This window comes from Dromiciops gliroides, chromosome 2, assembly GCF_019393635.1.
Source record: "Dromiciops gliroides isolate mDroGli1 chromosome 2, mDroGli1.pri, whole genome shotgun sequence".
Lineage (NCBI taxonomy): Eukaryota > Metazoa > Chordata > Mammalia > Microbiotheria > Microbiotheriidae > Dromiciops > Dromiciops gliroides.
The window spans coordinates 577419278-577447046 of NC_057862.1; the positions used below are offsets into that span (position 1 = coordinate 577419278).

Consider the following 27769-nt stretch of genomic DNA (forward strand, 5'->3'; position numbering starts at 1 on the left):
GGGCAATGAGGGTTAAGTGAGGGTCACACAGTTAGTGTCAAGTGTCTGAGGTCACATTTGAACCCAGGGCCATTGCTTTATTTACTTCACCACCTAGCTGCCTCCCCCATTCATACCATTTTCACTTATTCCTCTGGGAGCTCTAATCAACTCAATATTACCATTCCTAGAAAAATTGTGTCAATTTCTCTGATTCCACTCACATTCCTGTTTTTTCTTGGAACAAAATGCCCTTCACTGGCTACCACTTTTCCATAGGTAATGGATGGCCAAACAGAGTGAGTCATAATCTGCACTGCTAGAGGGAATATCCAAGTCAATACAAATCACAGTTCCCTTTGAATATTGAGAAAGGCTTCCTTACAATTTTTACTTCCTAATACCTCCCCTATCACTTTCTAATTGGTACTGTAACACTATGTAGATCTACTTTACATCTATCTCCATATCAAAGCTAATGTATCTGCCTAAATCCTTAATTCTGTCCCTTCTTGTCTCTTTTTGGACTGCTCCCTGACAATTATCCTCTATCTGTCTTGTATCATCAATCCAATGTCTTCGAGGCAGTGTAGCTAGAGAAAAGTTACTGAATTTGGAATTTGGAGGTTTAAATACTTGCTCTATCACTACAAAGTCACTCAATCGCTTGGGGCCTTCATTTTCCTATCTATAAAATTAAAGAGCTAAATGATTTCTTAGGTTCCTTCCAACTCTAATATCCTATCATCTCTCTCTAATGGTTACTACCCTTTTGCCTCTGAACCTATTCAAGTCCTTCCTATCCCAAAGCTTTATTTCCTAGTCCCTGTTCCTATGCCTGATCTAGTTTCTTCCTTTTGCCATTTAATTTCTAGAATGAATGGTTTACTTTCATTCCCTACACTCTTCCATCATTCACTGTAATGTGGATTCCATCTCTACAACTTCATTGAAACAGTTTCCTTAAGTGGTGCCAACTTTAAATGCCCTATGATCTGACACCACTCAAGTAGTACCATCGAGCATAAACCAACTTCATGGTACCTGGTCGTATGGCTGCCATGGGAGTTCCCTACCATGGAACAGCCTACTCAGCTGGTGAGAAGCACAATAAGAACCACCACCGGATTATATTAATTATGGGTTATCTTCTCTACATATCTGGCACTGCAATTGATGGAGGTTATCCAGTGTGCTGGCACTAAATCTAGACTGTACTTCTAGGATAACTTAATGGTAAGCCTTCAGGAGACAATCATATCTTTAGATGTATATGACCCACTATGCTTCCACTTATTGTGCAAGATGCATGTGCCTTGCCCAAAGTTTGAAATCCTTGGGTCATTTGTTAAGAAGAGCATTGCCTCTTTTGCGTTCCTTGGACAGTTATCACATGAAATACATGATAAGAATTAGGTAAATAAAAAGATATGTTTAAACATAAACCTTTAATTCTTAAATATATGAAAGTGCCAAGATGACAGTAAAGTGAGAAGAGCTATATGAGCTACTAAATCAGAACCAACACAGCATAAACGAGGGAGGTCTGGCCTTGGCCTCATGAAGATTTGGGCTCACTCAGTGTTGTAGGCAATTCTCTAGGATTCTCAGTTACAGATAAAGAGTTGAGCATCTCTGCATCTGTAGAAGGAGTTTCCACATCACAGTTTCTTTACAGTAATCAAATAACAGGTATGGACCAAAAAAACCCCAGAAAATATAAAATAAGAATAGTTAAGCTCTTATGCCTAAGGAATGTAAGTTCATTTCTCATAACCCTGTTTTAAGTACTTCGTAATTACCTGGAATTTTAAAAGATATTAGTCCAATACTGAGCTTGACTATAGAATTTTAAGCCTTTGGGGGGGGAGGCAGGGTAATGAGGGTTAAGTGACTTGCCCAGGGTCACACAGTTAGTAAGTGTCAAGTACCTGAGGCTGGATTTGAACTCAGGTCCTCCTTAATCCAGGGCTGGTACTTTATCTACTGTGCCACCTAGCTGCCCAACTATGGAATTTTAACAAAAAGCTTTTTTTAAAAAAATGAAATAATATGAATAGGCTAGTATTATGGTTTAGCTTTACAAAGATACCTTTGGATTTAGAGATTCTTGATTTCCATGTGACACCTCCTGTCTCTCTTACATGTACGTACTCGATTGTTACTGAGAGGTATGAGTAAAAGAGGAGATCTCCTTTCCTTCACATATGTAGCATCCTAATTTCCTAAGACCTGTTTTTGATACAAACTAAGCTAAAATGTAAACATCATAATTTTTAAAATAATCTTTATTCAATCTGATGAATGTTCCCCTTATGTCACTAGGGAAATGAACTATTTTCACCAGCTAAAAAAGTACCAACACATGAGTTGTAATTTTCATCTAGAGCAAAGGCCAAACAAAACACAAGTAATTATCCCAATTATTCCCATATTCTTAATATAAAGAAAGCTTCTTCAGAGTTAAAAATTATTCCCTGAGACTACAATTTCACATAAAGCTATCAAGCTTTTCCACACTTAAACTAAGAAAAGCCAAAAATTACAGTAATATGATGTGGGCCATAAAATGGCATCCCCTGCAAAGTCAATACTTATGTTCATCATTATCAGGATCCATTTTGACTGATTTTCCCCCCAAGTTCCTAAGAACAAAAGTAGTCTGAAAAATTGCAGCAGTCACTCTTAGACTAGTTTTTTAAAGTACAACCATTACGTAAAGACTATCATTTTTAAAAATCTGGTTCAATTTAAAAGAACTGTCTATGATAACCAAGAAAGATTTCAACTTCAACTTTTTGAATGTATTTACATAGCATTTTTTTTCTCCTTAAAGACAAAACTGCTGGTCAATGAAAAAGCAATATATCCAAAACAGATTCTCTAAGTCTATTATTTTTCACTTTTTATTACCAGAGGAAAAGTACAGGAGAAAAAAAAAGTTGCTACTTAACTCAGTTCTCTCTTGAACATTTAGGAACAAAATTAAAAAATCAAGGCAGTTAAGTTAAATTTATTTTTACAATACAAAAGCATGATAGCTGAGTAGCTATTCCATGATACTGAAAGCTTAAACTTTTATAACTTCAAAAGGACAAGATTAAAAACTAAAACTATAAAAGATAGAAAAACAATTACTGCCCATGTGCCTCAACCCTGGATGTCTTTTTTAAAGAGAAAATCAACTTAATATGTAATACTGCATATTACTGAAGGAGGAATTATTTGTTTCTTTTCATGAACTTTTTTGCTTCTTTCAAAAGTTCTTCAACATCTTCACCTTCTTGGTCTTCATTTTCTGGTTCCCAGTCAGAATCCTCATCTGTTGGTTCATACTCTTCTTCTTCATCATCTAAAAAGCTGTCATTTAAATCATACTCATTTGGTTGGCCATCATTATCACTATCTTCATCCAAAACACTTGTACCTACACAAAGAAGATTTGAATACTTAATTTGATTATTTCAAAATCATTACGCTATCTTAGTTTATTGAAATCTAATTTCAGAAGCTCTGATTGAAGAAGAGAAAGAAGAACCAAAAGTGAGATAGATGATCAGCACCACAAAGTTCTAGGAAGTACACCAAAACTATAATCTGAATATTATTTATCCAAATGAAGTGGCAGTATAAGATCATGGGAAAAGCCCTGCTTTTGGAGTCAGAAAGCCTAAGTCTGAATATTGGTTTTGTGATTTTGGTTATTAAGTCACTTAATCTCCAAATCTTAGTTTTCTCATCTGCCATATGGAGAAAAGACTTGCATTATTTACTCACAGTTATTGGAAGAAAGCACTTTGTAAAACTGAATAGTTCTGCATAAGTGGAAGTTATTATTATAAGGTTTTCAACCACTACCACGATCCCATTAAGACACAAACTGGTATAAATAAAATTAAGTCCCTAATGGATATCATCAGTAATAATACTATTTACTATAATGCTATTGAGAGTATCAAAGCTTATAATATATGTAAAAGGTTTTGAAAAATAGAGTTATTATTATTATTATCAAAGCTAAGATTTCCATAATCATATTTATACAAAAATATTTCCAAATACCATGGTCCTAGCACCCAACTGGAACCTTTATCCCACACCAATGTGTAGTTCTCCTCAATAAGCAAGTAGAAATCAGAACAGAACCACAACCAAGAGTGACTCCACTTGGAAAGTTTTTGCCTCAAATCCTATATTAAGTATGGCATAGCACACTAGTTTTAAACAAATATCAAAATGAAATGTCTGGTTAGGTGATCTGGGTCACAGGATCAGAAGCTAGCATCTTTGCCTCTGAACATATACTTTTTCTCATCTGAACCTATGATTTCTTTGGTTTGGTGAACTACAGTGTAGAAATTCCCTTCCCTAATGCAGATTGGTGACACATCTGTAACTTACAGATTGCCTGAGGCACATAACTATTAGTATTTATCAGACTTCCTGATTTCAAGGCCAGTTTTTAATCCACTACAGCATTCTGCCTTTTACCTTTGTATACAACATGGTAATTTTTTTTTCCTAAAATACTTATATACAATTCTATAGAAAATCAGAGACTGTGGTCGTTGAGCTAAAGGCACTTAGAATTTAACAATAAGCAAAGAAACAATGAAGATAAGTAGAGAATGATAAATGGTGAGATTCTTATTTAAGTAAAAGAAAATAAAGAGCCTTATTCTCAAGCCTCTGCTAGGTCAGACTGAATGGACTCATCTTCAAAGTCATTTTTGGCATCTGAGCAAGCTGCATTCTGAAGGACCGTAGGCTTACAGAGGGAATGGACCTCTGAGATCCTCTTGTCCAATTACTTCATTTTACAGGTGAAGAAATTGAAGCTCGGAAGGTAAAGGACTTGACAATAATCACTTGGCTAGTGAAGGGTAGATCTGGGATTCCAACTCAGCTCCTATGACTCAAAGTCTAATGTACTCTCTACCATACAGGCTGCTTCTCAGGGAGCCAGACCACCTGAAAGAGAACTCCCATCATGTAGCTGACAAACAAAATTAGCTTTCTCTGAACTGTTTTATACAAGAAGTGACAACAGGTCATTTCCAGCTGACATTATGCTAGAAATGACACTTGTGTGTGCTTTAAAGCACTGGCCTGAGACTCCTTGTAAACCAAGCAATTATTAAACCTTCTAGCAGCAATTAAATTAATGACTTTGGGATTTACAAACATCAACTATCATCTTGTTGGGAGCTTGCTTTTCTTAGCTTCCTAGCAGTCTGGATGTATTTTTAGGGGAATGTCAACTCTCTTCAATAAAGCCATGCCAAACAGCATTCAGTAAAGGTTAATGGATGCCTATCTGCTTGGAAGACTGCTTTGAATTGGAAGCACTTGTTGATCCTAACTATGACAAGCTTTCTTGTACCCTGGCAACAAGTTCAGTAATCAAGACCATTTCTAAAATAAATATTACTAACCTTTTCATTTAAGCTTCTTGGAAAATAAGAAACTATGCTATGCACATCTAAGGAATGATGTGACTAACTTAAAAAATAAATATAATTTGTTTTATGCAAAAATTAAATAGTGGGAACATTTAACACAAGAAGAAAAATCACAAATTTTCTCTTTAGTTTAGGAAATATGGCATGGATTATATCTAGAAACTGGAAATCTAAATGAAAAGAGATAAAATCTGCAAAGCTCAATGAGATCCTACAACTAGAGTTACTACAGAGACAACTGAGAAGATGAATACCATCTGAGAGTTTAGTTCCCAGGGTAACAAAGGAATTGTTATAAAGCAGTCTCACATCTTAAGGTGGGTGGCTGCAAAGCAACAGTCCCTAGAAAAGCCTTATGTTGAGATTCCTGTGTACTTTCATATAAAAAGGTCAGAAAAGCACAAAGAAATAATAACTGCTTTAGATCTAAAGAGACATTATTTTTCAGTAGTTTTCTCTCCCACTCACAATAATTTCACAGAACCAAATAGTATAAAGTGTTTTTTATCTGTTTACATAAATCCAAAAAAATTTTTAAACCTTCCCTATTGGTTAAGGGCAACTAGATGGGACAATAGATAGATAGAGCACTGGGCCTGGAATCAGGAAGGCCTGAGTTCAAATATGGCCTCAGATATTTTCTGGCTGTGTGACCCTGGGCAAGTCACTTAACTATATTTGTCTCAATAACTTTATCTCTCTCCTCCTTCACTAATTCAGGCCTTTGGAAACTATTACAAGAGCCTCTAAACTGGCTTCTCCTCCTTCCAATCTCTTATACACTGCTGTCAGAGAATCCTAGAACCTTAGAATTGGAAGAGACCTCAAAGGCCATCTCATCTCACATGCGCTGAAAGAAGAATCTCCACTAGAATATAACCAATGAGCAGTTAGTTAGTCCTTTCTTTGCTTGGAAATCTCCACTGAGGCACCTTCCATGACTTCTCAAGGCAGCTTGCTGAGCTTGGTGATACTTCTCAGTGAGGATTAAACCTGCCATTCTGCATTTCCACTCACTGGTCTTAGCTCTGCACCATTGGGACAAGCAGAACAAGTCCAGCCCTTCCACATGATATTCTTGAAAATAGTTATGGGAGTTCTTGTAAGTCCACTCTTCTATATGACGAAAATCTCCAATTTGCCCACCTGACTCTCATATGGTATTATCTTGATGCCCCTCACCATACTGGTCACCTTCCTCTGGATCCTCTCCACCTTATCAATATTGTTCTTACATTAGGGCACCCAAGCTAAGGCAGAGTATGGCAGAATTATCCCTTCATTGATTTTAGATGTCATGGATGTATAATTTTTAATAATCTGACATCATCCTCCTTTTCTCGCTTATTATACCTTACTCTCCTTCACATACTCGATGGTCCAGCCAAACTGGTCTTGCCACTCATCAGGTACAACAGACCATCTCCCATCTCAGTGCCTTGCAACAGTCTGTTCCCTATGCCTGGAGCATTATCCCTCCTTCATCTCTGCCTCTGTTCCCTATGCCTGGAGCATTCTCCCTCCTTCATCTCTGCCTCTTGGAATCTCACTCAGCTCGAGAACGCTCTGAGGTTCCATGAAGCCATCAGAACCCCTTTGAAGAGGCAGTGATTCTGTGGTTTCTGAGTCTATTACCTGGCCTACATCTCTTCATTTTGATGACAAGAACAGTTAGAGAGGCTATAAAATAGTTGGCTATAATCTAGGTAAACTAAATCTTGATCTAACTTTAAAAAGAAAGGAAATAAGGTTAATTTGGATTGGCCTATTCTTAATGAAGTCACGTAGGCTCTTTGCAATCCATGTTTCTTTTCCTATATATTCACTAACTACCATTTGAATACTACATTCTATTAATTTTATCAAAAGCCATCTAGTCTCACCTGCACTGAGCCTTTTCTTTTCTTAAAAATCAGAGGCTCTGTCCTTCTATTCTCTGTACATCTCTTTTGTTCTCCACAATCTTATTAATTCTTCCTGGCTCAGCAATCACATCTAACAGTTTTTTCCATAATTTGGTACAAAGTTCAGCAGAACCTGGTAATCTGAACATATCAAAGGTAGTGAGGTAATCAAACATTTATTAAATTCCTCTTATGAACAGTATTAGGCACAGGGTATATAAAGACAAATGTCAAAAAGTCCTCTGCCTTGAGTAGCTTACAATCTAATTAGGAGACACATGTACATTTATAGATATATAAAACAGAAACAAGGTGATGGGAATGAAGAAGGAAAGTAATAGAAACTAAGGGGAACAGGAAAGCCTTCATGTCTAAAGTAGTATCTTCAGGGGCAGAGCCAAGATGGCAGAGCAAAGTTATCCCTTTTTCCCAGCTTCCAACATACCCCTCTAAACCACTTTTAAAAGCACATCAAAATCAAATTCTAAGTGAGATAATCAATAAAAAGTCACAGAGTCATTTTTCTAGCCCAAGGCACCTAAGGAAGACAGAGAGGTTTGTAGATCCTGGGATGGGAGCTAGTACCAGCTGTGGGCCTTGGAGGTAGTAGCCGGAACAGCAGCAGCAGCAGGGGTGGTAGCAGCACTGGGAGTGCTTAGCAACCAAGGGCACTAAGGAAACCAAACACATAATCAGAAAGTGATTGCAGGGGACCACCAAGCTAGCACTAGGTGCAGGACCAGGTGCCATTTGGCAACTTCATTGCCCATTACTCAGTTCCAGGTATAGGTCCAGAATGAAGAGGATCATTTATGGTTGCAAGGCAGCAGGGACTATGCTGGGGAAAGGACCAAAGCACAGGCCAGAAAGGCAGTCACCAGACCTCTCCCCAGGTCACACCACTGAAAAAACCTAGAGGTTCCCAAACCTAGCTGAGAAGGCAGCAGGATATAAAAATCAGAAGACTAGGCCCAACATCCCTACCACCCCAGAGTGAGAAGAGTCCAACTCTAAAATAAAGTCGAAAATTAAAATTTAATCAAAATGTAAACTATCTCATAGGAAAAACAACTGATCTGGAAAATAGATCAAGGAGAAATAATTTAAGAATTATTACTCTACCTAAAAGCCATATTTGAAAAAAGGGCCCAGACATCATATTTCATAAAAATATAGAGGAAAATTTCTAGATATCATAAACAGGTGGAAAAATAGACATTAAAAAAATTCCACCAATCACCTCCTAAAAGGCATCCTAAAATGAAAACTCCCAGAAGTATTATAGCTAAATTCCAGAGTTTCCAAGTCAAGGAGCCAGAAAGAAAGAATTAAAATACTGTGATGCCACAATCTAGATCATTCAAGTGTTAGCAACTACCACTATAAAAAAGTGGAGGGCTTCGAATGATAAAAGGAAAAAGAGCTAGGATTATAACCAAGAATCTATGAAATGAGGGATTTATACTAAGTACTCCCTAAGGTTTCCTTAGACTCTTAAGTTCTATGAATTTGAGTCTAACTTCAATGCCTTCATTTACTCTAAAAAGAATTATGGTAGTATGAAATGTTAAATGGTTGAAAATATGTAATTGTTCCCTAAGCAGCAAAGCAAAATTAAAGTTGTTAGATATATTCTAAAAATGATAGATTACAAGGAGCAAATAGATACCATGGATGGCATTCCCCATCATCCACACACCTCAAAAATCTCTGAAAATAAGATCTGCTTTTAGAAAAAGAAATAATACAGATTCTTTTAATATTTTTCAAGTAGTAGTACTGCACATCACACAGTGCCAACACAAAACGATTTCTTTTTCTGTTTACTACCCCTCTTTTAAAGCCCAGTCAAAAGCCAACTCTTTCATGAAATCGCTTCTGTTTTGTTTTGTTTTTATTTTCCCTAGTCATATTTCCCTCAAATTAGAAGGTATTTTGTTCTGGACCTCTTTAAGGAATTTATCATCAATTATTCTGCATTATAGCTATCCTATGCTGTTCACACACCCAACCCCACCCCCAAAAGAGAAACAACCCCCCCAAAAAAAAACCATCCAGGGGGCAGCTAGGTGGCACAGTGGATAAAGTACTGGCCCTGGATTCAGGAGGACCTGAGTTCAAATCCGGCCTCAGACACTTTGACACTTACTAGTGTGTGACCCTGGGCAAGTCACTTAACTCCAAAAAAAAAAAAAGAGCAATCTAAAAAAAACCATCCAAACAAAAGCTTCCATTTAAGATTATTATTCTTCAAGTGAGGCTGAATGATATAAATCATGTAATATCACTCAATGAAGAATCAAAATTGTGGGTGATCTAAAGGGAAATAGAGAGATGCACAGTGGGCCTAAGAAGCCTATAGCCTACTAGTAACAATGATGTATGTAAGAAGTGGAGTAAGAGGCACTATTGAAAAACAATCAGAAATGAAGGTGGGCTAGCCATGAGAAATAGGGAAGAACAGAGAGACAACCTGAAGGTTTCACTAACAGTCCAACAAATATTAAAAAGGAACACATTAGATAGATTTCCTGTGGAGGATCTGTCAAATGACTCAAAAAAAGGAATCCCATAAGACATGTGAATGGATTATTACTTGTGTCCTTGGAGAGAATAACCACATAAATGAGGTTAGGGCTGCACTGAAATATAGTTCTTGGTCTTTCTCCCCACAAAGGGCAGGAAGTATTTTATTTGACCCTTTATTTTGTTTAGGCCTTAACACAATGTGATGCCTAGAGAACATACCTGATATTTCTTTCTTTTTTTGTTGTTAAAGTTTTTTTTTTTTAATTTTTTTTTTTTGGTGGGGCAATGGGGGTTAAGTGACTCGCCCAGGGTCACACAGCTAGTAAGTGTCAAGTGTCTGAGGCTGGATTTGAACTCAGGTATTCCTGAATCTAGGGCCAGTGCTTTATCCACTGCGCCACCTAGCTGCCCCCTGAAATTTCTTAAACTGAATTATTTTTATATCCAGTATACAAGAGGATTTTACCAGATTTTCATCTTGTGCTTTTTTTTTGTCTCTGTCTTTCCCACACAGAATAACACCTTTTAAAACTTCATTTTAAACCACATTACTCACCTTTTTTAGTAGCTTTTTGTCTGGATCTTTTGGTTTTCATCTCTGTAGAAATACATGCAAGTGTTATTATAGTACTAGAATGATACTTAAGTAGAATTGAATTTAAAATTTCAAGCTTCTAATTACAAAGTTAATAAATACCAACTGGAATATGAAATTTTAACAAGGGATCAAAATAAGAGATGAATACAGTATGGGGATTTCTTTAAACTCATTTTTGCCTATGTAAAAAGTACTTATAAACTTGTGAAGAGAGACAACATGATGCTAGATTCAGCATCAGGAAGACTTAAATCCACATTCCATAGGCAAGTCCCTTAACTTCTAGGAGTGTTAGGTAACTCTCCAAGACTTAGCTACTAAGTTCCCACACTTAGGAAATTACATATCTTTGACTTCTCTAACACGAATTCTTCTCCTATGTGTGGTTTGCTATATACTTTGAACCAAAACAAATGAACAGATATTTAACAAATATTTATCTTAAAATAAATTTTTATTTATATCTTTTGTTTGGACATTACCCAGATTTTCCCTTGAATCCCTGCCTCTTTCCTCCCAAAGTGCCATTCTTAAAAAACAAAAAATTTAAAGGAATAAAAAGGAAAAAAGAGAAAAAAATCAACAAAATAGATGACTATATCAATAAAACCTGACATTATACTTAAGGTTCTACACCCATATTTCCCTCCACTCCGTAGAGAAGTAAGGGCTAATATCTTCTCATATTGTATATTACTTATTTCCTCTGTGTGGTTTTGCATCCTCCTTTTGTTCCCTATATTTATGCATAAAATTTTCTTTCACATATTGATAATGTTCCTTTTTACAATCAATCAACATTTATTAAGTGCTTCCTATGGGCCAAGCACTGTGCAAGATGCTGAGGATACAAAGGAAATATTCGACAGTGCCTGCCCACAGATAGCTTATAATCTGCTAAAGGAGGCAACAAAGAAAATACAAAGTCATTTTAGGGGTAAGAGGCCCTAGCAGCTGCAGGGAAACCTAGAATGACCGACCATGTGTTTATTTTTTTATACCAATTGCAGTGAGGCCTATGAGAAGCCTCTGGGGAGGAGTAAAGAGGCATGGAAAGCCAGCATGCTTACACCATATCGAATTACATCTGCTATCTGGGCCTGGCTTTTCATGTGTGTCACTAATTGTTAATGCTCTGATATCCTTTGAAAATCTTGGCAAAGGTATTAATTACTGCAATTAGAGTCTCCATTCATTCTTGTTTCGTCCCCAAGGACCTTCTGGGATAATCCATTTGTATATTGATTTATCATTTCCCCTGATAAGATATGATTCTTCAGGGCAGGTACTCCCCAGACCTGGTACACTGCGTCACAGTGTAGGGGCATAATAAATGCTTGTTGAATAACCTAAGGAGGCACAAAAGCTGAGCTTTCAGGAAAACTGGAGTTTTTAAGAATTTGGGGTAAGAAGGGAATGCAATCTTGGTGTGGGAGAGAGCTTGTACAAAGGCACAGAGATGGGGATCAAGTGTCATGTCTGAGGAAAAGGAAGCAAGCCAGTTTGTCTGGACCTTAAACTGTGTGAAGGGGAATATGGAATAATAAAGCTGGAAAGGACAGGTGGATCCAGGTTGTGAAGCATTTTAAATTCCATATGAAGGAGTCTATATTTGGTACTACAGATAAAAGGGTATCACTGGAGCTGATTGAGCATGGGAGGGGTATGGTTAGACCCGTACTTTAGGAATATCGCTTTTGCAGGTGTGTCAAGATTGGATAGGAGACAGGGAGATCAATTAGAAGATATTACAATAAGCTAGATGAGAAATGTAAGGAGTCTGAATTACAATGGTGCTCTGTGAGTGGAGATGCTTTGACAGAATATACAAGACTTGCTAACAGATTAGCTATGTGTGATATGGGAGAGTGAGTTATAGAATGTGATTCTGATGTTACAACCTGGGGTGACTGAAGGATGGTGGTGCCTTCAACAGGAAGAATAAAGAGGGGAAGCAGAACGGAAGGAAAGACAATGAGCTCTGTTTTGGACATCCAATGTGTGGTAATGAGACTGAGGCTAAGGAGAAAGACTGGGACTGGATCTCTAGACTACAGAATTATTTGCATAGAAATGATAACTGCTGTTTATTCTCTTTCCTTCCACAAATTATTTTTTATTTACTAATCTGTATAAATGTTGTATCCTTTCCTTTCTCTCTCCAACTCACCAACCCAGTAAACTGTAAGCAGGTAAGAACTGCTTTTTTGTTTAGTTTGATATCCTCAGTGCCTCACATAGGAACTGAAGGCTTGCTGTTCAAATAGAAATTCCTCTGTTCAGCTTTTAAATCCCTTCACGATCTGGTCCCAACCTTTCCCTATTCTCTGTGGTCCAGTTAAACTGCCTTCTTACTGTTTGATCCTCCATCTCTACCTCCTCACCTGTGACCGTAGCACACTACTCCTTTACTTCTTCTTTTTTTTTTGCGGGGCAATGGGGGTTAAGTGACTTGCCCAGGGTCACACAGCTAGTAAGTGTCAAGTGTCTGAGGCTGGATTTGAACTCAGGTACTCCTGAATCCAGGGCTGGTGCTTTATCCACTGCGCCACCTAGCTGCCCTACTCCTTTACTTCTACCTCTCAGAATCCCTTGTTTACTCCACGTTTGCTGGAGAGATACTTTCACACAAAGCCTTCCTGATCTCCCAGGCTTCCAGGGCTCATACACTTTACATTTCATTGAACTATGTTTTGTATATACTTCTTTATGTATATGCCATCTCCCCCAATAGAGTGTAAGTTCTATGAGGGCAGGGATGGTTTCATTTTTGTCTGTATCCTCAGTGCTTAGCACAGTGCCTGGTACAAAGGAGATGTTTAATAAATGTTTGTTAATTAACTGATAAATAAATGTTCACTGGATTATACAGAAATAACCTGCTCTATAGCTAGCTGCTCTCCTGTTATTGTGCTTTACCTATCCTTCAGTTTTCACTTCTTTTGTAGAGAGAGTTGTGCTTCATTATTTGCCTTATTAAAAATTCAAGAATTTTTGAATGTGGATTAATATACTAAACATTAAAATCATAATGAAATCACAGTTTCACAAAATCTCAATACAAGTAATACTATTTTTCATGATTTTGAGTTTTATGAAATTAAAAGATTTACCTGATGGTTTACTATGCTTGTATTCTATCTTGTGCTGAGGATTCTTCCTGTAAAGAAAAAGGAACAACATAAAATAAGATTTGCCAATTAATAACTGCTTAGAAACTAGTTTATGACATAGAAACAAAAAACACCATAATTGACAGGGACCTTGGAAATAACGCAGTCCAACCCATTCCTGAACAAGAAACCTCTCTATAATATGTCCCAAAGTAGTTATTCTACTACTGCTTAATGAAGTCCAATGAAGAGGAACCTTCAACCTCCCAAGATATTCCACAATATTTTGAAACTGCTCCATTTGTTAGAAGTTGTTTCTTGACACAAAGCCTAAAGGAGCCTCTTTACAACACACACCAATAGTCAGGTGACATAATACTCTGGAAATTCTCCAGCTTATCAATGTTCTTCCTAATATTCTATATGTGATCTAATCAGGGTATTACTGGCAGTATCAATTAGACACTAGGCTTCTCTAAACCAAGTCAGAGCTTTCCTATCTTGTTCTTGTGAAGTTGATTCTATGGATCCAAGTAAAAAACTTTTTATTGATCTCTACTAAAGGGTCACTAGATGGCTCAGTGGATCAAGCACTGGGCCTGGAGTCAGGAAGATCCGAGTTCAAATCTGACCTCAACACTTACTAGCTGTATGACCCTGGACAAATCATTTAACCTATGTTTGTCTTATTTTATAGGAGACAGCAAAAAAACCCAAAACACCCTTTTAAAAGGAGAGCAAGAAAGCAAAATGGCTATCTGATGAGATTTTACAAATGGCTAAGGAAAGAAGGAAAGCAAAAAATCAAGCAGAAAAGGAAAGATATGCCCAACTGAATACAAAATTCCAGAGACATGAAAGGAGGGGATAAGAAGGGCTTTTAAAAAAATGAATAATGCAAAGAAATAGAAGAAAACAATAGAATTGGAGAGAGCTCTTCAAGAAAATAAGAGATATCAAGGAGATGTTTCAAACAAAAATGGGCATGATAAAAGACAAAAATAGTAGGGACTTAATAGAAGTAGAAGAGATTAAGAAGTGACAAGAATATACAAAAGAATATACAAGAAAGGCCTTAACATCACTGATAACAACCATGGTGTGGTTAATGATCTAGAGCCAGACATCCTACAGAATGAAGTCAAGTGGGCCTTAGGAAGCATTGCTAACTATAAAGTTAGTGGAGGGGATGAAATTACAGCTGAGCTATTTAAAATCTTAAAAGATGATACTGGTAAAGTGCTACATTCAATATGCCAGCACGTTTGGAAACTCAACAGTGGCCACTGGACTAGAACAACTGTACTCATTTCACACGACAGCAAAATTATGCCTAAGACTCTGCAAGCTAGACTTTCCCAATATGTGAACCAAGAGTTAACAGAAGAACAGGCTGCTCTTGGAAGAGGCAGAGGAATGAGAGACCAAATTGTCGACATTCACTGGATTATGGAGAGCACAAGGGAGTCCCAGAAAAAAAATCTACTTCTGCTATATTAAAGCCTTTGACTGTGCGGATCACAATAAAATGTGGCAAGTCCTCAAAGAGATGGGAGAACCAGATCATCTAATTTGTCTCCTGAGGTACCTGTATGAGGGTCAAGAAACAACAATTAGAAGCAATTTATTGGTTTATTGGAACAATTTATTGGTTTAAGATTGGAAAAGGAGTACAACAAGATTGTATACTGTCACTATATTTACCTTATAAGCAGAGTCATCATGCAAAATGCCAGACTGGATGAATCAAGAGCTGGAATTAAGGTTGTCAGGAGAAATATCAACAATCTTAGATACATAGATGAAACGACTCTGATGGCAGAAAGTGAAGAGGAATTAAGAAGTCTCTTGATGAGGGTGAAAGAGAAGAGTGTAAAAGCTGGCTTGAACCTTTAAAAAACCAAAAATCTTGGCATCTGGTCCCATTACTTCTTGACCAAAACAGGGAGAATGGAAGCAGTGTCAGATTTTATATTCTTGGGCTCAAAGATTACTTCAGGTGATGACTGTAGTCATGAAATTAAAAGATGCTTGTTCCTTGGAAGGAAACCTATGCTAAATCAGTCAATACTTAAACAAATTAATTCAGGCTAGACAATAGTGTCATGAAAACAATGAACATGAACTTGGACAGACTTTGAGAGATAATGGAGGACAGAAGAACCTGGCAACCTATAGTCCATAGGGTCATGAAGAGTCAAATATGACTGAACAATAATAACATCTCTCTCTCTCTTTCTCTCTCTCTCTCTCTCTCTCTCTCTCTCTCTCTCTCTCTCTCTCTCCTTTGTCTACAAGAACAGCATGCAAGACTTTGACAAATTCTTTGCTAAAATCTAGGTAAATGATATCTTCAATGTAATAGTCTAGTCATGCTATCAAAAACAAAAAGAGATGTTAGATTGGCATTGCCTGTTCATTATGAAGCTATGTTGTTTCTCTCTGATCATCATTTTCATTTCTAGTTGCTCACTAACATCTTTAATAATATATTCTAGTAATTTGCCAGGAATGAAAGACAAGGTTATCAGTCTATAGTTTTCAGGCCCTATTTTCTTCCCTTTGTTAAAAATCAGGATATTTGTTCTTCTCAAATCTCTGCTCTGTTCTCTATAGTCTTTCAAAGAACAATGACAATGACTCAGCCATTCATATTTGCCAGGAACCTAGAATCTCTAAAGGCAGTTAATTTGGGTGTGACTTGAACTCATAAAGGACAGCTAGATGCTCTCTTACTATATCCCTATTCATCTTGATTATCAACTTCTTATTGCCCAATTTGGTTCTGTTCTTTCCAATTCAAAGATCATTCTCCTTGGCAGAGAAAACAATATAGCTTGGTGGATATACTTTGGCTTCACTTTAAAGAATTTTGAATTAGATTTCCAAGAATACAGGAAAATACATACTCAGGAGCCTTTTACCCCGGGCTTGCCAAATGCCTTTTTTTTTTTTTTTTGCGGGGCAATGGGGGTTAAGTGACTTGCCCAGGGTCACACAGCTAGTAAGTGTTAAGTGTCTGAGGCTGGATTTGAACTCAGGTACTCCTGAATCCAGGGCCAGTGCTTTATCCACTGCGCCATCTAGCTGCCCCCTTCTTTTCCCTTCTGAAATCCTTCTTCTCTTTATTCTCTTTTCTGACTTCTCCTCTGTTCCTCCTAAGCTCCATCACTGTGTAATAGACTGTCATTCCTATTTTAAGCCAGAAAATCAAACTCTATTCTCAAGGGTTTGGCGCCACTTTCATTACCAAGCTGTTCATTTCCCAAATATGTCTACTTTCTGAAGCCCTTGCCTTCTATAGAAAACCAAGATATAAATATTTGTTTTGCCAAATCACCGGAGCTTCTCTATCATATCTTAGATATACAGCCTGGGAATGAATGAATAGCATTTATCCAGCACTTACTATGTGCCAAGCACTGTACTAAATCCTAAATGCTAGGGATTCAAATGCAAAAGATAGTTGTTACCCTAAAGGAGCTAATATTCTAGTAGGAGACCTCACCTATAAATGGCATGCCCTTTGCAGAAGGAATAGTAGTACTTATTTGGTTACTGTTCTTAGGGCATGAAGTAGTAAGCAAGGAATGACGTGGGGGGGGGGGGAGAATCAATAGCGCTAATGGCAAGGGAAAAATGTAATTAGAGGAGGTGAAATATGTTCAGGGGGCTGACCAGATAAAGTGAGCCATGTATACATGTGCTTGCTGATGTATCAATCAGGACAGCACAATTTTTATTGATGGTTCCAAAACAGGGGGAATTAAATCACTGGGGGTACAAATAGGCCCCAAAGTTCTATTTAATTGTGGCCTGAGCTAGTATTTCTGCTCCTTTGGCTCGTGGAGTTTGCTTAATCCAAAAAAGACTGAAATACTGCCTAGTGGAAACAATTTGAGTTGGGGATTTTCCACTTTCATTTCAGAACTTAAAAATGAAAATACCAATTATATTTTTTACACTGTAGTTTCATTGATAATGAAAATGGTACATCTTGTTCATTAGTTTCCTATTTTTAAAAATATTAATGACATTTTATTCTTTCCTTGTTTATGACAGATAGACAGAACTCGCAGAGTAACTGCATTTTAATAAGACAATTTACATTCCTGAAGAGAACATTTTTTAAAAAGTCATCAAATAGTTCTTGAATGAATTGAAAGCAAATTATAATTAAAGATTTTAGAAATGTTTACTTGACATTCTTTGTTTAAAGAGTCTGACTCCAGTACTTAAATGGTGTAGACATGAGATTAGCTTATTAAAAACTATACCAGGGGGGCAGCTAGGTGGCGCAGTGGATAGAGCACCAGCCCTGGATTCAGGAAGACCTGAGTTCAAATTCGGATTCAGACACTTAATACTTACTAGCTGTGTGACCCTGGGCAAGTCATTTAATCCCCATAGCCCCCCAAAAAACCCCCCAAAAAACCCTATACCAGTAGGGGCAGCTAGATGGCGCAGTGTATAAAGCACCAGCCTGGATTCAGGAGGACCTAAATTCAAATCCGGCCTCAGACACTTGACTCTTACTAGCTGCATGACCCTGGGCAGCTCACTTAATCCTCATTGCCCCGCCAAAAAAAAAAAAAAAACCCAACACAAAACACACAAACACACACACAAACCAAAAAACCTATTCCAGTAAAGTACCAATGTGGCACTACCACTATGAAAAGGTTTCCAGTAAAGACCAGGCGATAGAGTATATGTTTGTCCTCCAACGAGCTAATGTAAATTCATAACTGATCATCACCAGATGGGTTAGCCACTAGGTGATGATTTTAGCAATCATGTTATATACCAGACACGTTCAGAATGTCAGCACCAATGGAATGCAAAGAAATTAAATCATGGCCTTCAAAGTACTGAAGGGCAACAGATATGCCTTAAAATAAAGGATTCTAAGTCTAAACAGGGAAGCCAGAAAATAAAAGTTATTAATTATTCCATTTATTCCCTATCATTCAATGCCAGCCATTATATAGATCCCACCTTTGGCTCTAACCCCATCCCTAAAAGAATCTTTCTTTACCATCTCTTTACTCTGATTATCTAAATACTTCAAGTATCCAACTAAAACTCCTCCCCTGACCACCCCAAAAGTAGAAGCTCTCTTTCCTCTAGTACTTTTTGTCTAGAATGCTTAGCACAGATCACATCATTTGTTTTCTTTTAAATGTTTTGTCTTCTAAATTCCATTGAAGACTACTTGAAAATAGAGTCAATGTCATATACTTCTTTGCAATTTCTCTCATTTATCTTGGATAAAACTGAGCATGTTTCCCATTCTTCAGAAAGAAATTAAGTTCTACTTTCTGTACTTTGAGAAACTCTTATTGAAATTAACCTGAATGAAAAATTTTCTGTGAAAACTGAAATGGATTCTTTTTCTTCCTTTATTTGAAGGACAAGAAGTAAAAATAACACTCAACTTTTTTGACTAATTTTTTAGCTTCTTATATAATATAGTGGCTAATTCTCATTTCTGATAAGACTTTGATTTTTGAAACATTTTTTCAAATATTAATTCCAAGGAAAGGGAGTTTTTCTAGTGGGAACATCCCAAGAAATCCCCACTTGCCCTAAGAATTTGTACTGAGACCTGTAAAGCTTTAACCATACCAAAGGATCTCATTCCACCTTAGCTTTACAAACCTGGGACTTGAATAAAGTAAAATTTTCTGGCATTAACAATGTATATAGCTTCTCTGAAGCCATGAAAATCTGACAATCAGGTTTATTACACAAAACCAGAAGCAGGGTTCCTAAAATATGACTAATCTTGAACCCCTTATTTGTCTTCATTCTTGTCAGGTCATCACAAAAGTTACTTGGGAGTAGAGGGAGAATATAGTTGTTTTTCTTTCTGATGGCAACCTCAAAGTATATTTCCTTTAGCCCTGATCTCATCTGAATAGTAAAAATCTGGTTCTGTTAACTCCTGTTATTTTGTTAACAATCTTTATAAAATGAATCAAGTCTATTAATGAGCTCTAGTGGCACAGTAGTCATTCATTCACTCAACATTTATCAAACCTGAGGTAGTATGAAGACTGCTGGATTTAGAGTTGGAGTACTTACAATTCCTTCCTCTCATGGTTGTATTCTTGACTACCTTATAGGACTTTCTCTATAACATGGCTTCTTAAACTTTTTCCACTCGTGACCTCTTTTCATCAGAGAAATTTTTACATAACCTCAGTTATATAAGGATATAAAATAGGTATACATAATCTTTTACTGTTGCCAAATTTGGGGGGACCCCCACATTCAGTTCTGTGACCCCCTATGGGGTCACAGAAACCTTTTCATCTTAGAATCTCACTCAACCCCTAGACTATTTCTCACGTTGGATGTACCCTTCCACCCAAGGCCTTCTCTCTGCCTGACTGGATCCTTCCAGGGGCATATCTTCATTTCTCTCCAAACTGTATTCCATCTCTACCATTCTCCTATACAGAGTACAATCATCACCTGTCCTCCCTCACTCTGTTTCCAAATCCCTTGTAGAAATTATTGTTTTTCCTTCATTTTGGTTTTCTTTTCTGATAAAAGTATTTTTTTTCCAGTTACATGTAAAGCTAGTTCTCAACATTTGTTTATAAAAGCTTTCCAATTTCAGATTTTCCTCCCTCCCTCCCCTAAACAGCAGGTAATCTGATATAGGTTATATATATACATATATATATATATATATATATAATAACATTAAACATATTTCTACATTAGTCATGTTATAAGAGAAAAATCAGAGCAATGAGGAAAAACCTCAAAATAGAAAAACAACAGCACCAAAAACATAAGAAATAGTATGGTTCATTCAGCATCTATACTCCATAGTTCTTTTTTTTTTCCTGGATTTGGAGATCCTCTTCCATCATGAGTCCCCTGGAACTCTTCTGTACCATTGCATTGGTGAGAAGAATATAGTCCATCCCAGTAGATCAACACTCAATGTTGATGATACTGTGTACAATATTCTTCTGGTTCTGCTCATCTCACTCATCATCAGCCCATGTAAGACCCTCCAGGTTTCTTTGAACTCCTACTGCTCATCATTTCTTACAGCACAATAATATTCCATTACATTCATATACCACAACTTGTCCAGCCATTCCCCAATTGATGGGCATCCCCTCAACTTCCAATTCCTTGCCACCACATAAAGAGCAACTATAAATATTTTTGTACATGTGGGTCCTTTTCCCTTTTCCATGATATCTTTGGGAAAAAGACCCAAAAGTGGTATTGCTGGGTCAAAGGGTATGCACAGCTTTATAGCCCTTTGGGCATAATTCCAAATTGCTCTCCAGAATGGTTGTTTTTCCTTCATTTTGAAGAGAACCATTGACATCATCTTGACTTGCATGTGAATTGGATTTAAGTGAAGTAGATTTACACAAAGTCATCACCCTCATTCTTTCTTCCTCAGTCACTGAAGTCCAGTTATAGGACAAAAGTCATGATGACTGATGATAGCTTGGAATGTAGTGGGTGTAACGATTGGAATAACGCCACCTGCTGGATACTTACTGTAGAAGAGTTCTGCCCATGAAGCGAAGGTCTTTGAGGGCAAGACCAGGAGTCTTTTCTTTGGCATCAGGAAGTGACGCGAACGAGTGGGAGGAGGAAGGAAGAGACTGGCGCTTGGTCTCGGGCTCTTTCCTCTGGACTCTGGTGGAGAGCAGAGCTAGAAATGTGCTCTCCCTTTAATAGATAGGAATCTAGGCCTTTCTCGCTCTTTACCAAACTCTTATTCTCCTTAATAAATGCTTAAAAGTCTAACTCTTGCTAAAGCTTATAATTTATTGGCGACCACTCATTAGATATTTTAGACAGTTTAGCTAGAATTTTAGCCCTTAACAGATGGCTGACCACGAAGAGGAAAGCTAAACCTCAGTCTTCTGATCTTCTGGTTGGGTAAGAAATTTCCCCTCCCTCTCCCTTTAACTAAGTACTGGCGTACTGGCTGTGTTTTCCCCTTAATTTTTTTCAAATGGACCTTTTAAACTCCCTAATTACCCTATTTTTGATTTTAGTCTGTTTAACCAGACAAATAGGAGATAAGATCATGTTAATGCTTTGTTTTTGTGGATTTTCTATTTGCCACCTGCTGGAGACTTACTGTAGAAGAGTTCTGCCCATGAAGCGAAGGTCTTTGAGGGCAAGACCAGGAGTCTTTTCTTTGGCATCAGGAAGTGACGCGGAAGAGTGGGAGAAGGAAGGAAGAGACTGGCGCTCGGTCTCGGGCTCTTTCCTCTGGACTCTGGTGGAGAGCGGAGCTAGAAATGTGCTCTCCCTTTAATAGATAGGAATCTAGGCCTTTCTCGCTCTTTACCAAACTCTTATTCTCCTTAATAAATGCTTAAAAGTCTAACTCTTGCTAAAGCTTATAATTTATTGGCGACCACTCATTAGATATTTTAGACAGTTTAGCTAGAATTTTAGCCCTTAACATGGGTGACCTTGGCATTTTCAATGTCTAAGCAAGCTCCAAGCCTGCTTCAGCCACCTTCATGACTGTTGGAATCAACTGTTCTTATCAGCCCATTCCACTAAGGAAAGCCTTCATATGTTTGCGGTATACATCCCCCTAATTCACTGCCAGGTTTGAAGCCTATCGGTTACCCTCAACCTGGTGTAGCCTGTCTGTTGAGAAAGGGTTTACTGAGGTGTGGCCACTGAGCATATTACAGCTTCTTGGAGCCACAGGTGAGAACTGGGTAAAAGTGGATACCAAAGGTGGATAAGCAGCCCTGAAAAGGGGCCCCCTCAGAGCTGCTAGTCCTCCCTGAATACTCTATACATTAGAATATTTAGTATTCCCTGCACTTAAAATAGTGCCTGGGGGCAGCTAAGTGGTGCAGTAGATAAAGCACTGGCCCCGGATTCAGAAGGACCCGAGTTCAAATCCTACCTCAGACACTTGACACTTACTAGCTGTGTGACCCTGGGCAAGTCACTTAACCCTCACTGTCCCACCAAAAAACAAAACAAAACAAAATAAAACAAAATAGTGCCTGGCACACAGTAAGCACTTAATACTTAACTGACTTGATTTGTTGACTTCAACTCCCAAGCTGTGCCTGACTATCTGACCTCAAACAAGTCACTTAAATTCTCTGGTATTTAAGTTTTAAATATTTAAAATGGGGAGGGGTCAGCTGAAGTCTGTTTCTTTTTAGCTCTAATTCTATAATGTACCTATTATTTAGTAGTAGTAATAGTACCTACTATTTTGTGGATAACAATCTGCCTAACACAGTTACCACCCAAAATTAAGTTCATTCTCAAAAATTCTAAGATGTCAGTAATTTAATAGTCAATCCTAAAGAGCTGAATTATGCCTTCAATGAGAAATTATTCCAGTTGAATGCTTTCTCAGTCACACTCTCATTCTATATGTTTCCCTATAAACTACTGTACATTCTTATTCAACTAAAATTACCTTAGAAAGAACTCTATCCTATTTATCCAACATTCAAATCCTACCCCATTGTCTAATTGAAGCACAAAAATGGCCCTAGGTTTTTGAAGGCTGTGCCAATGAAGTGCAAGTTCCAGTATGTCCTATTAAAGCAGAAAGGCTTCAAGTCTGGGCCCTGTGAAAAAGTCTATATATCCTCCATGTTAATAATTCCCAAATCCCATTATCTTACCATAACCTATTAGTTTTTCACCTCTCCCTCTGTTTTCTATTATAAAACGCAACTCTTCTTCCTCACCAAGATGTCCAATTCCTTGACCCCTCAATTCTCTCCCAGATCACAACCCCTATACTAGCCACTCTCTCTTCTCCCCAGTTGGACCCCTTGGTGAAACAATTCAACTCTACACTGTGCTCCTTTCTTAAATCCCTACTACCTACTTATCACATTATTGATTATCCCCTGCCAAGCTTTAGCCTTAGAACAACCCCACCATTTACCCTCTTCACTCCCACATTCATGCTGCTGTACAGAGGTGAAGAAAAATCACCCAACCATTCAGACTGGGTCCACAAGTCTGTATGACACAACTTCAACTGGGCTCTCACTGCTGCTAGCCAAACCTGCTATACCTCCCTATTTAATTTTCTCCACTGCTCTCCATAATAGAGGGTTTGAAGTTGAAGATTCAAGATTCAACAGAGCTGGTATCACAATGTACTCTGCCCAGAGGGAACAAGAAGTGCTAGTTCCTAGGATACTTGGTCATACTGTCCTATGGTCTTTGTGACCACCAAAAACGATAATTTCAGTTATGCTGCTATCTGATATAGAGGAGAAAGAGGTATAGTAATTCTACAAAGAATTGGGAAAGATACTCCAAATCAAGTCAACATTTTCACTGATACTCAGAGACTTTGAGGCAAGGGTAAATATAGGAGAAAAATATGAAAGAAATGCTTCAGGATGAAGAGATAAAAGTATATCTACATGCACACACATTTATACATATGTAAAAACACATAGCCTCATAAGTGTAAATCATGACTAGCTTCTTCCAGAAGAATGGTGGACAGTGCTGAACTAGTAAATACTGAATGAAATCACGTATAATGTAAGTGACTATATTTTAACAGGCAAGAAACAACTAGTTACCAATGTGGGAGTCATTTCTGAACCACTTCTTTATATATCATAGAACAATTGATTAGTTGTCACAAAGATCAACATTAAGACCAAACCAGGAGGAAGGAGGAAAAAGGAGGGGACAAACAAGCGATGATATCATCATCATCAATAACAACATTTATATAGAGCCTTAAGGTTTGCAAAGCACTTTACAAACAGTATCTCATTTGATCCTCACAACAATCTGGGAGGTAGATTGAATTATTATCCCCATTTTACTGATGCCTCAGGAAACTGAGACTTCCATAACTTGAGTGACTTGCTCAAGGTCACACAGCTAGTGAGTATGGAAGGTATTTCTGACTCCAGGCCCACTGTGTCACCTGACTACCTTTATGAGAAATGGATAAAGGAAATCAAAATAACAATTGAAAGGTTTATATAAGTGCCAAATCAGATGATAAATATAAGGTGCTTTGAAAGTGAATTAGACAACTCTTTTGGTTGTATACTTATATACTTATACTAAGGACTTTATACAGAGCATTTCAACTGAAATTATTTGATCTTCATAACAACCTGTGAAGTTCTATAGGTACAAGTGTTATTCCTATTTCACAGATGATGAAACTGAGATTCAAAGAGGTTTAGAGGCTTGACTATGGTCGGATGGCTAATCAGGTTTCTAATAAACAGAGGGCATAATTTCCTCAACAATGACTTCCACAGGACAAGTGGTCCCAAAAGTATCACTTAGTAAATATATGATTAAAACAAGATGTGGGCTAGTAATGGAGTAAAAGTAAAAGACAACAGTATGAATGCTACATTATCCCCACAGAATATTCAAAGACCTTGAGGAAGGTCTCCAGGACACGGGATATTTTCTGTGAAGGATTTAGGGAAGAATATGGAAAAGAATCTCATAGGGTAAGAAGTGTCACAGACAGATAGCAGTCTGCACCAAATGAGATCACATACCCACTTAAGTACTAAAGTATAAATATATATATATATATATATATATATATATATATATACACACACACACACATGACTCAGAACATTTCAAATGAGATACCTTAAAGAAAAAAGTTGGGCCAAGTATAAAAGTATAAGAAAGAGACATCCATTTAATTTAGTAAAAAGATTTCAGATAATCCAAAGAGGAACAGAAAAAGCAGAAAGTACTGTCAATCATGTAATGAGATAACCATAGATACAGAAGTACAGAAGAAAAGAGGAGGATCCTGAGACATTTACCAATTTGTGATAACCAGATTTCAGAAAAGGCAAAGAGGGACAGAGTGGAAAAGTAGCCAAGGTAGATAGTGAGATGATGTTAGATAAATGCACTTGGAGGGAAGATTACATCAAGAGATTTACCCAAAAGCAGTCATATAACACAGAGTTGGTTGATGTAATCAGATACAAAAATAAATTATTTTTCCATTCTATCATTCCTGACAAGTTTTTACAACTTAAGTGTGGTTGAGAATTACAGCAAACTGCATACTACGACTGTCTAACTAATACAATAAAACTAAATGACTCACTTATACATCCAAAAACTAGGAGAGCGACAATAAAAAAACCTCAGGAATTAAAAAGAGATTATTTTTTAATTTAATAACCAATAGTAAGAACAAACAAGAGAAAATAGTCCAAGCTGGGTTTATACACTATTGCTGTTTTGAAAAATAAATGATTTATAACCCAAAGGCCATTATTTGTCTATTTCGCTTGAAAATGTGCCTCCCTATTTTGGTAAAAACTTAACCATTGACTCACAAGTTAGAAAGTTATAAATAACAATGCCATGCCATCAGTGGTCAGACAGCTGTGACTTTAATTAATAGAAAGAAAAGAAGCTAATTTTCAGGCTCCCATCTGCATTAATAAGGAAGTCCCTGAAACTCCACAGCTGTACAGCAGATGGCTTTTCATTGGCACGTGACTTTTTGAGAACTGAATTGGTTTAGAGGAACTATGCTAAAGTATATACTTTGATGTTATACAAAGAAATTAAGGTTTTGTTAGACATAACCTGATAGGAAGTTTTAAAAGTCATTCTTCTTGGCTTTCGGTACTGTTCTTATTTTGCTCGAGAAAGACAAAGTATGGTTTAATGGTTTAATTATGGTTTAATAAGTTACATAAATTATAAGATCTGGAGAAAAGAGAAGAAAGAAAATCATCCCAAAGCACCTTGGAGCTAATATTCTTAGAATCTTTTATTCATTCCTTCTCTTTTAGGGACTTTATCTACCTATAATCTTTTACATAGGTGAAATATTTATGAAATATTTTTAAAAACCAAAGATATAGAGATTATTCAAAAATTACTAATTTCAGTTCTCTTTTTTGCTCACACCTGGACATTGACAACATGGGAAAGTGTGATGGTTCTTGAACAGCTAGAAAGCTCCACAGACACAGAAAAGATCAAAAGTAGAATGACAAAAATTATAAGAAAACTCATTTAGGCACCACACTGGAACCCAACTCATTTGGAGAAGCATTCCACGAAAAGGGACTATCTTAGGAAAAGTTGGTATGGAAGCCAAACAGCCCAATTCTGCCACCAGGAAGTATATGAATCCAGCTAATTAAGAATACGCAGAGGGAAGGGGAGGAGAGAAGGAAAGAAGCGGGGGGGGGGGGGAGGAACTTGAATTTTATTGAGAAAAATTATGACGTTTTAGTCATGCTAAAAGCTCATGCTGTTGGTGATATTCCTAGAGTCTGTTTTAAGGTTATAAAAATGGCAAACATTTCTCTTCTGACCTTGTACAAAGGCAAGACAGAAAGACTAACATCATAAAAACTGTATGATGCTTTTATTATAGTGAAAAATTATCATGTAAGAAAACTAACAAAAATACCCACTTCATTGTAGGCTCTCCAATTCTCTGTTTATAAACATTACTCTCAAACTAGCACCTAGTGAAATGAATGAGAACCCTAAGAGGCAGAATTTCTGGGTAATTAATAATAAATTTTTTAACTAAGCTAGACAGCAATCAATAAATTGATGGTCAGTGGTTTTTCTCAGTAACCAAAGGAGGCTATGAAACACCCTAAATTACTTTTGAAAGTGAACTCCCCTGGCAAGTGAAAATCAGCCCTGATTAATGGACACTTAATGAGGAGGTAGGTTAAAAGTCTTATGCTCCTCCTGCTGAGAACATGACTTGATCATAAGTCTCAGCTGCCTCAAGGCATCTGGGTAAGGGGAAGCAATCTCTATTCAGATCTCTCTAGTTAGTTTTCTCCTTCATGAGTTGAGCTGCCATAAACTGTAATGGGGATCAAGGAAAAGGAGTTCCTACTCTTGGCTAAGGCTCACCCAGACTAGATTCTGCTTATACTCTAGATTGAAATTAGTTCTCCCAGACGGGTGAGGTTCCATCAGTGCATGTGTCTTAAGGGCTAGAAGCAAATCTCATCAGTCAGCCATGCCTTCAGAGGCTCACTGACTTTTTGGAAGGTGAGTTTTAACAGAAATAAAAGGAAAAGGGTGGATTATAAATTAATAATTAGCTATTAATATGATAGTATAATATTTATTTACCTCACTGGTGTGCTGGAGAGTCTACAAAAATGTTTGTTTGTGATTGGA

The 27769-nt window shown here is 37.3% G+C and overlaps 1 protein-coding gene across 1 annotated transcript in view; it reads right to left on the minus strand.

Annotated features, from left to right (window-relative positions):
- Window positions 1–1408: 1408 nt before the first annotated feature.
- APLF (aprataxin and PNKP like factor) overlaps window positions 1409–27769 on the minus strand; it is a 61230-nt gene continuing 34869 nt past the window's right edge. Inside the window, 3 exon segments of the mRNA XM_043981110.1 lie at window positions 1409–3406; window positions 10431–10472; window positions 13586–13632. Of these exon segments, the coding sequence (XP_043837045.1) occupies window positions 3201–3406; window positions 10431–10472; window positions 13586–13632 (295 nt within the window). The 3' untranslated portion in view covers window positions 1409–3200.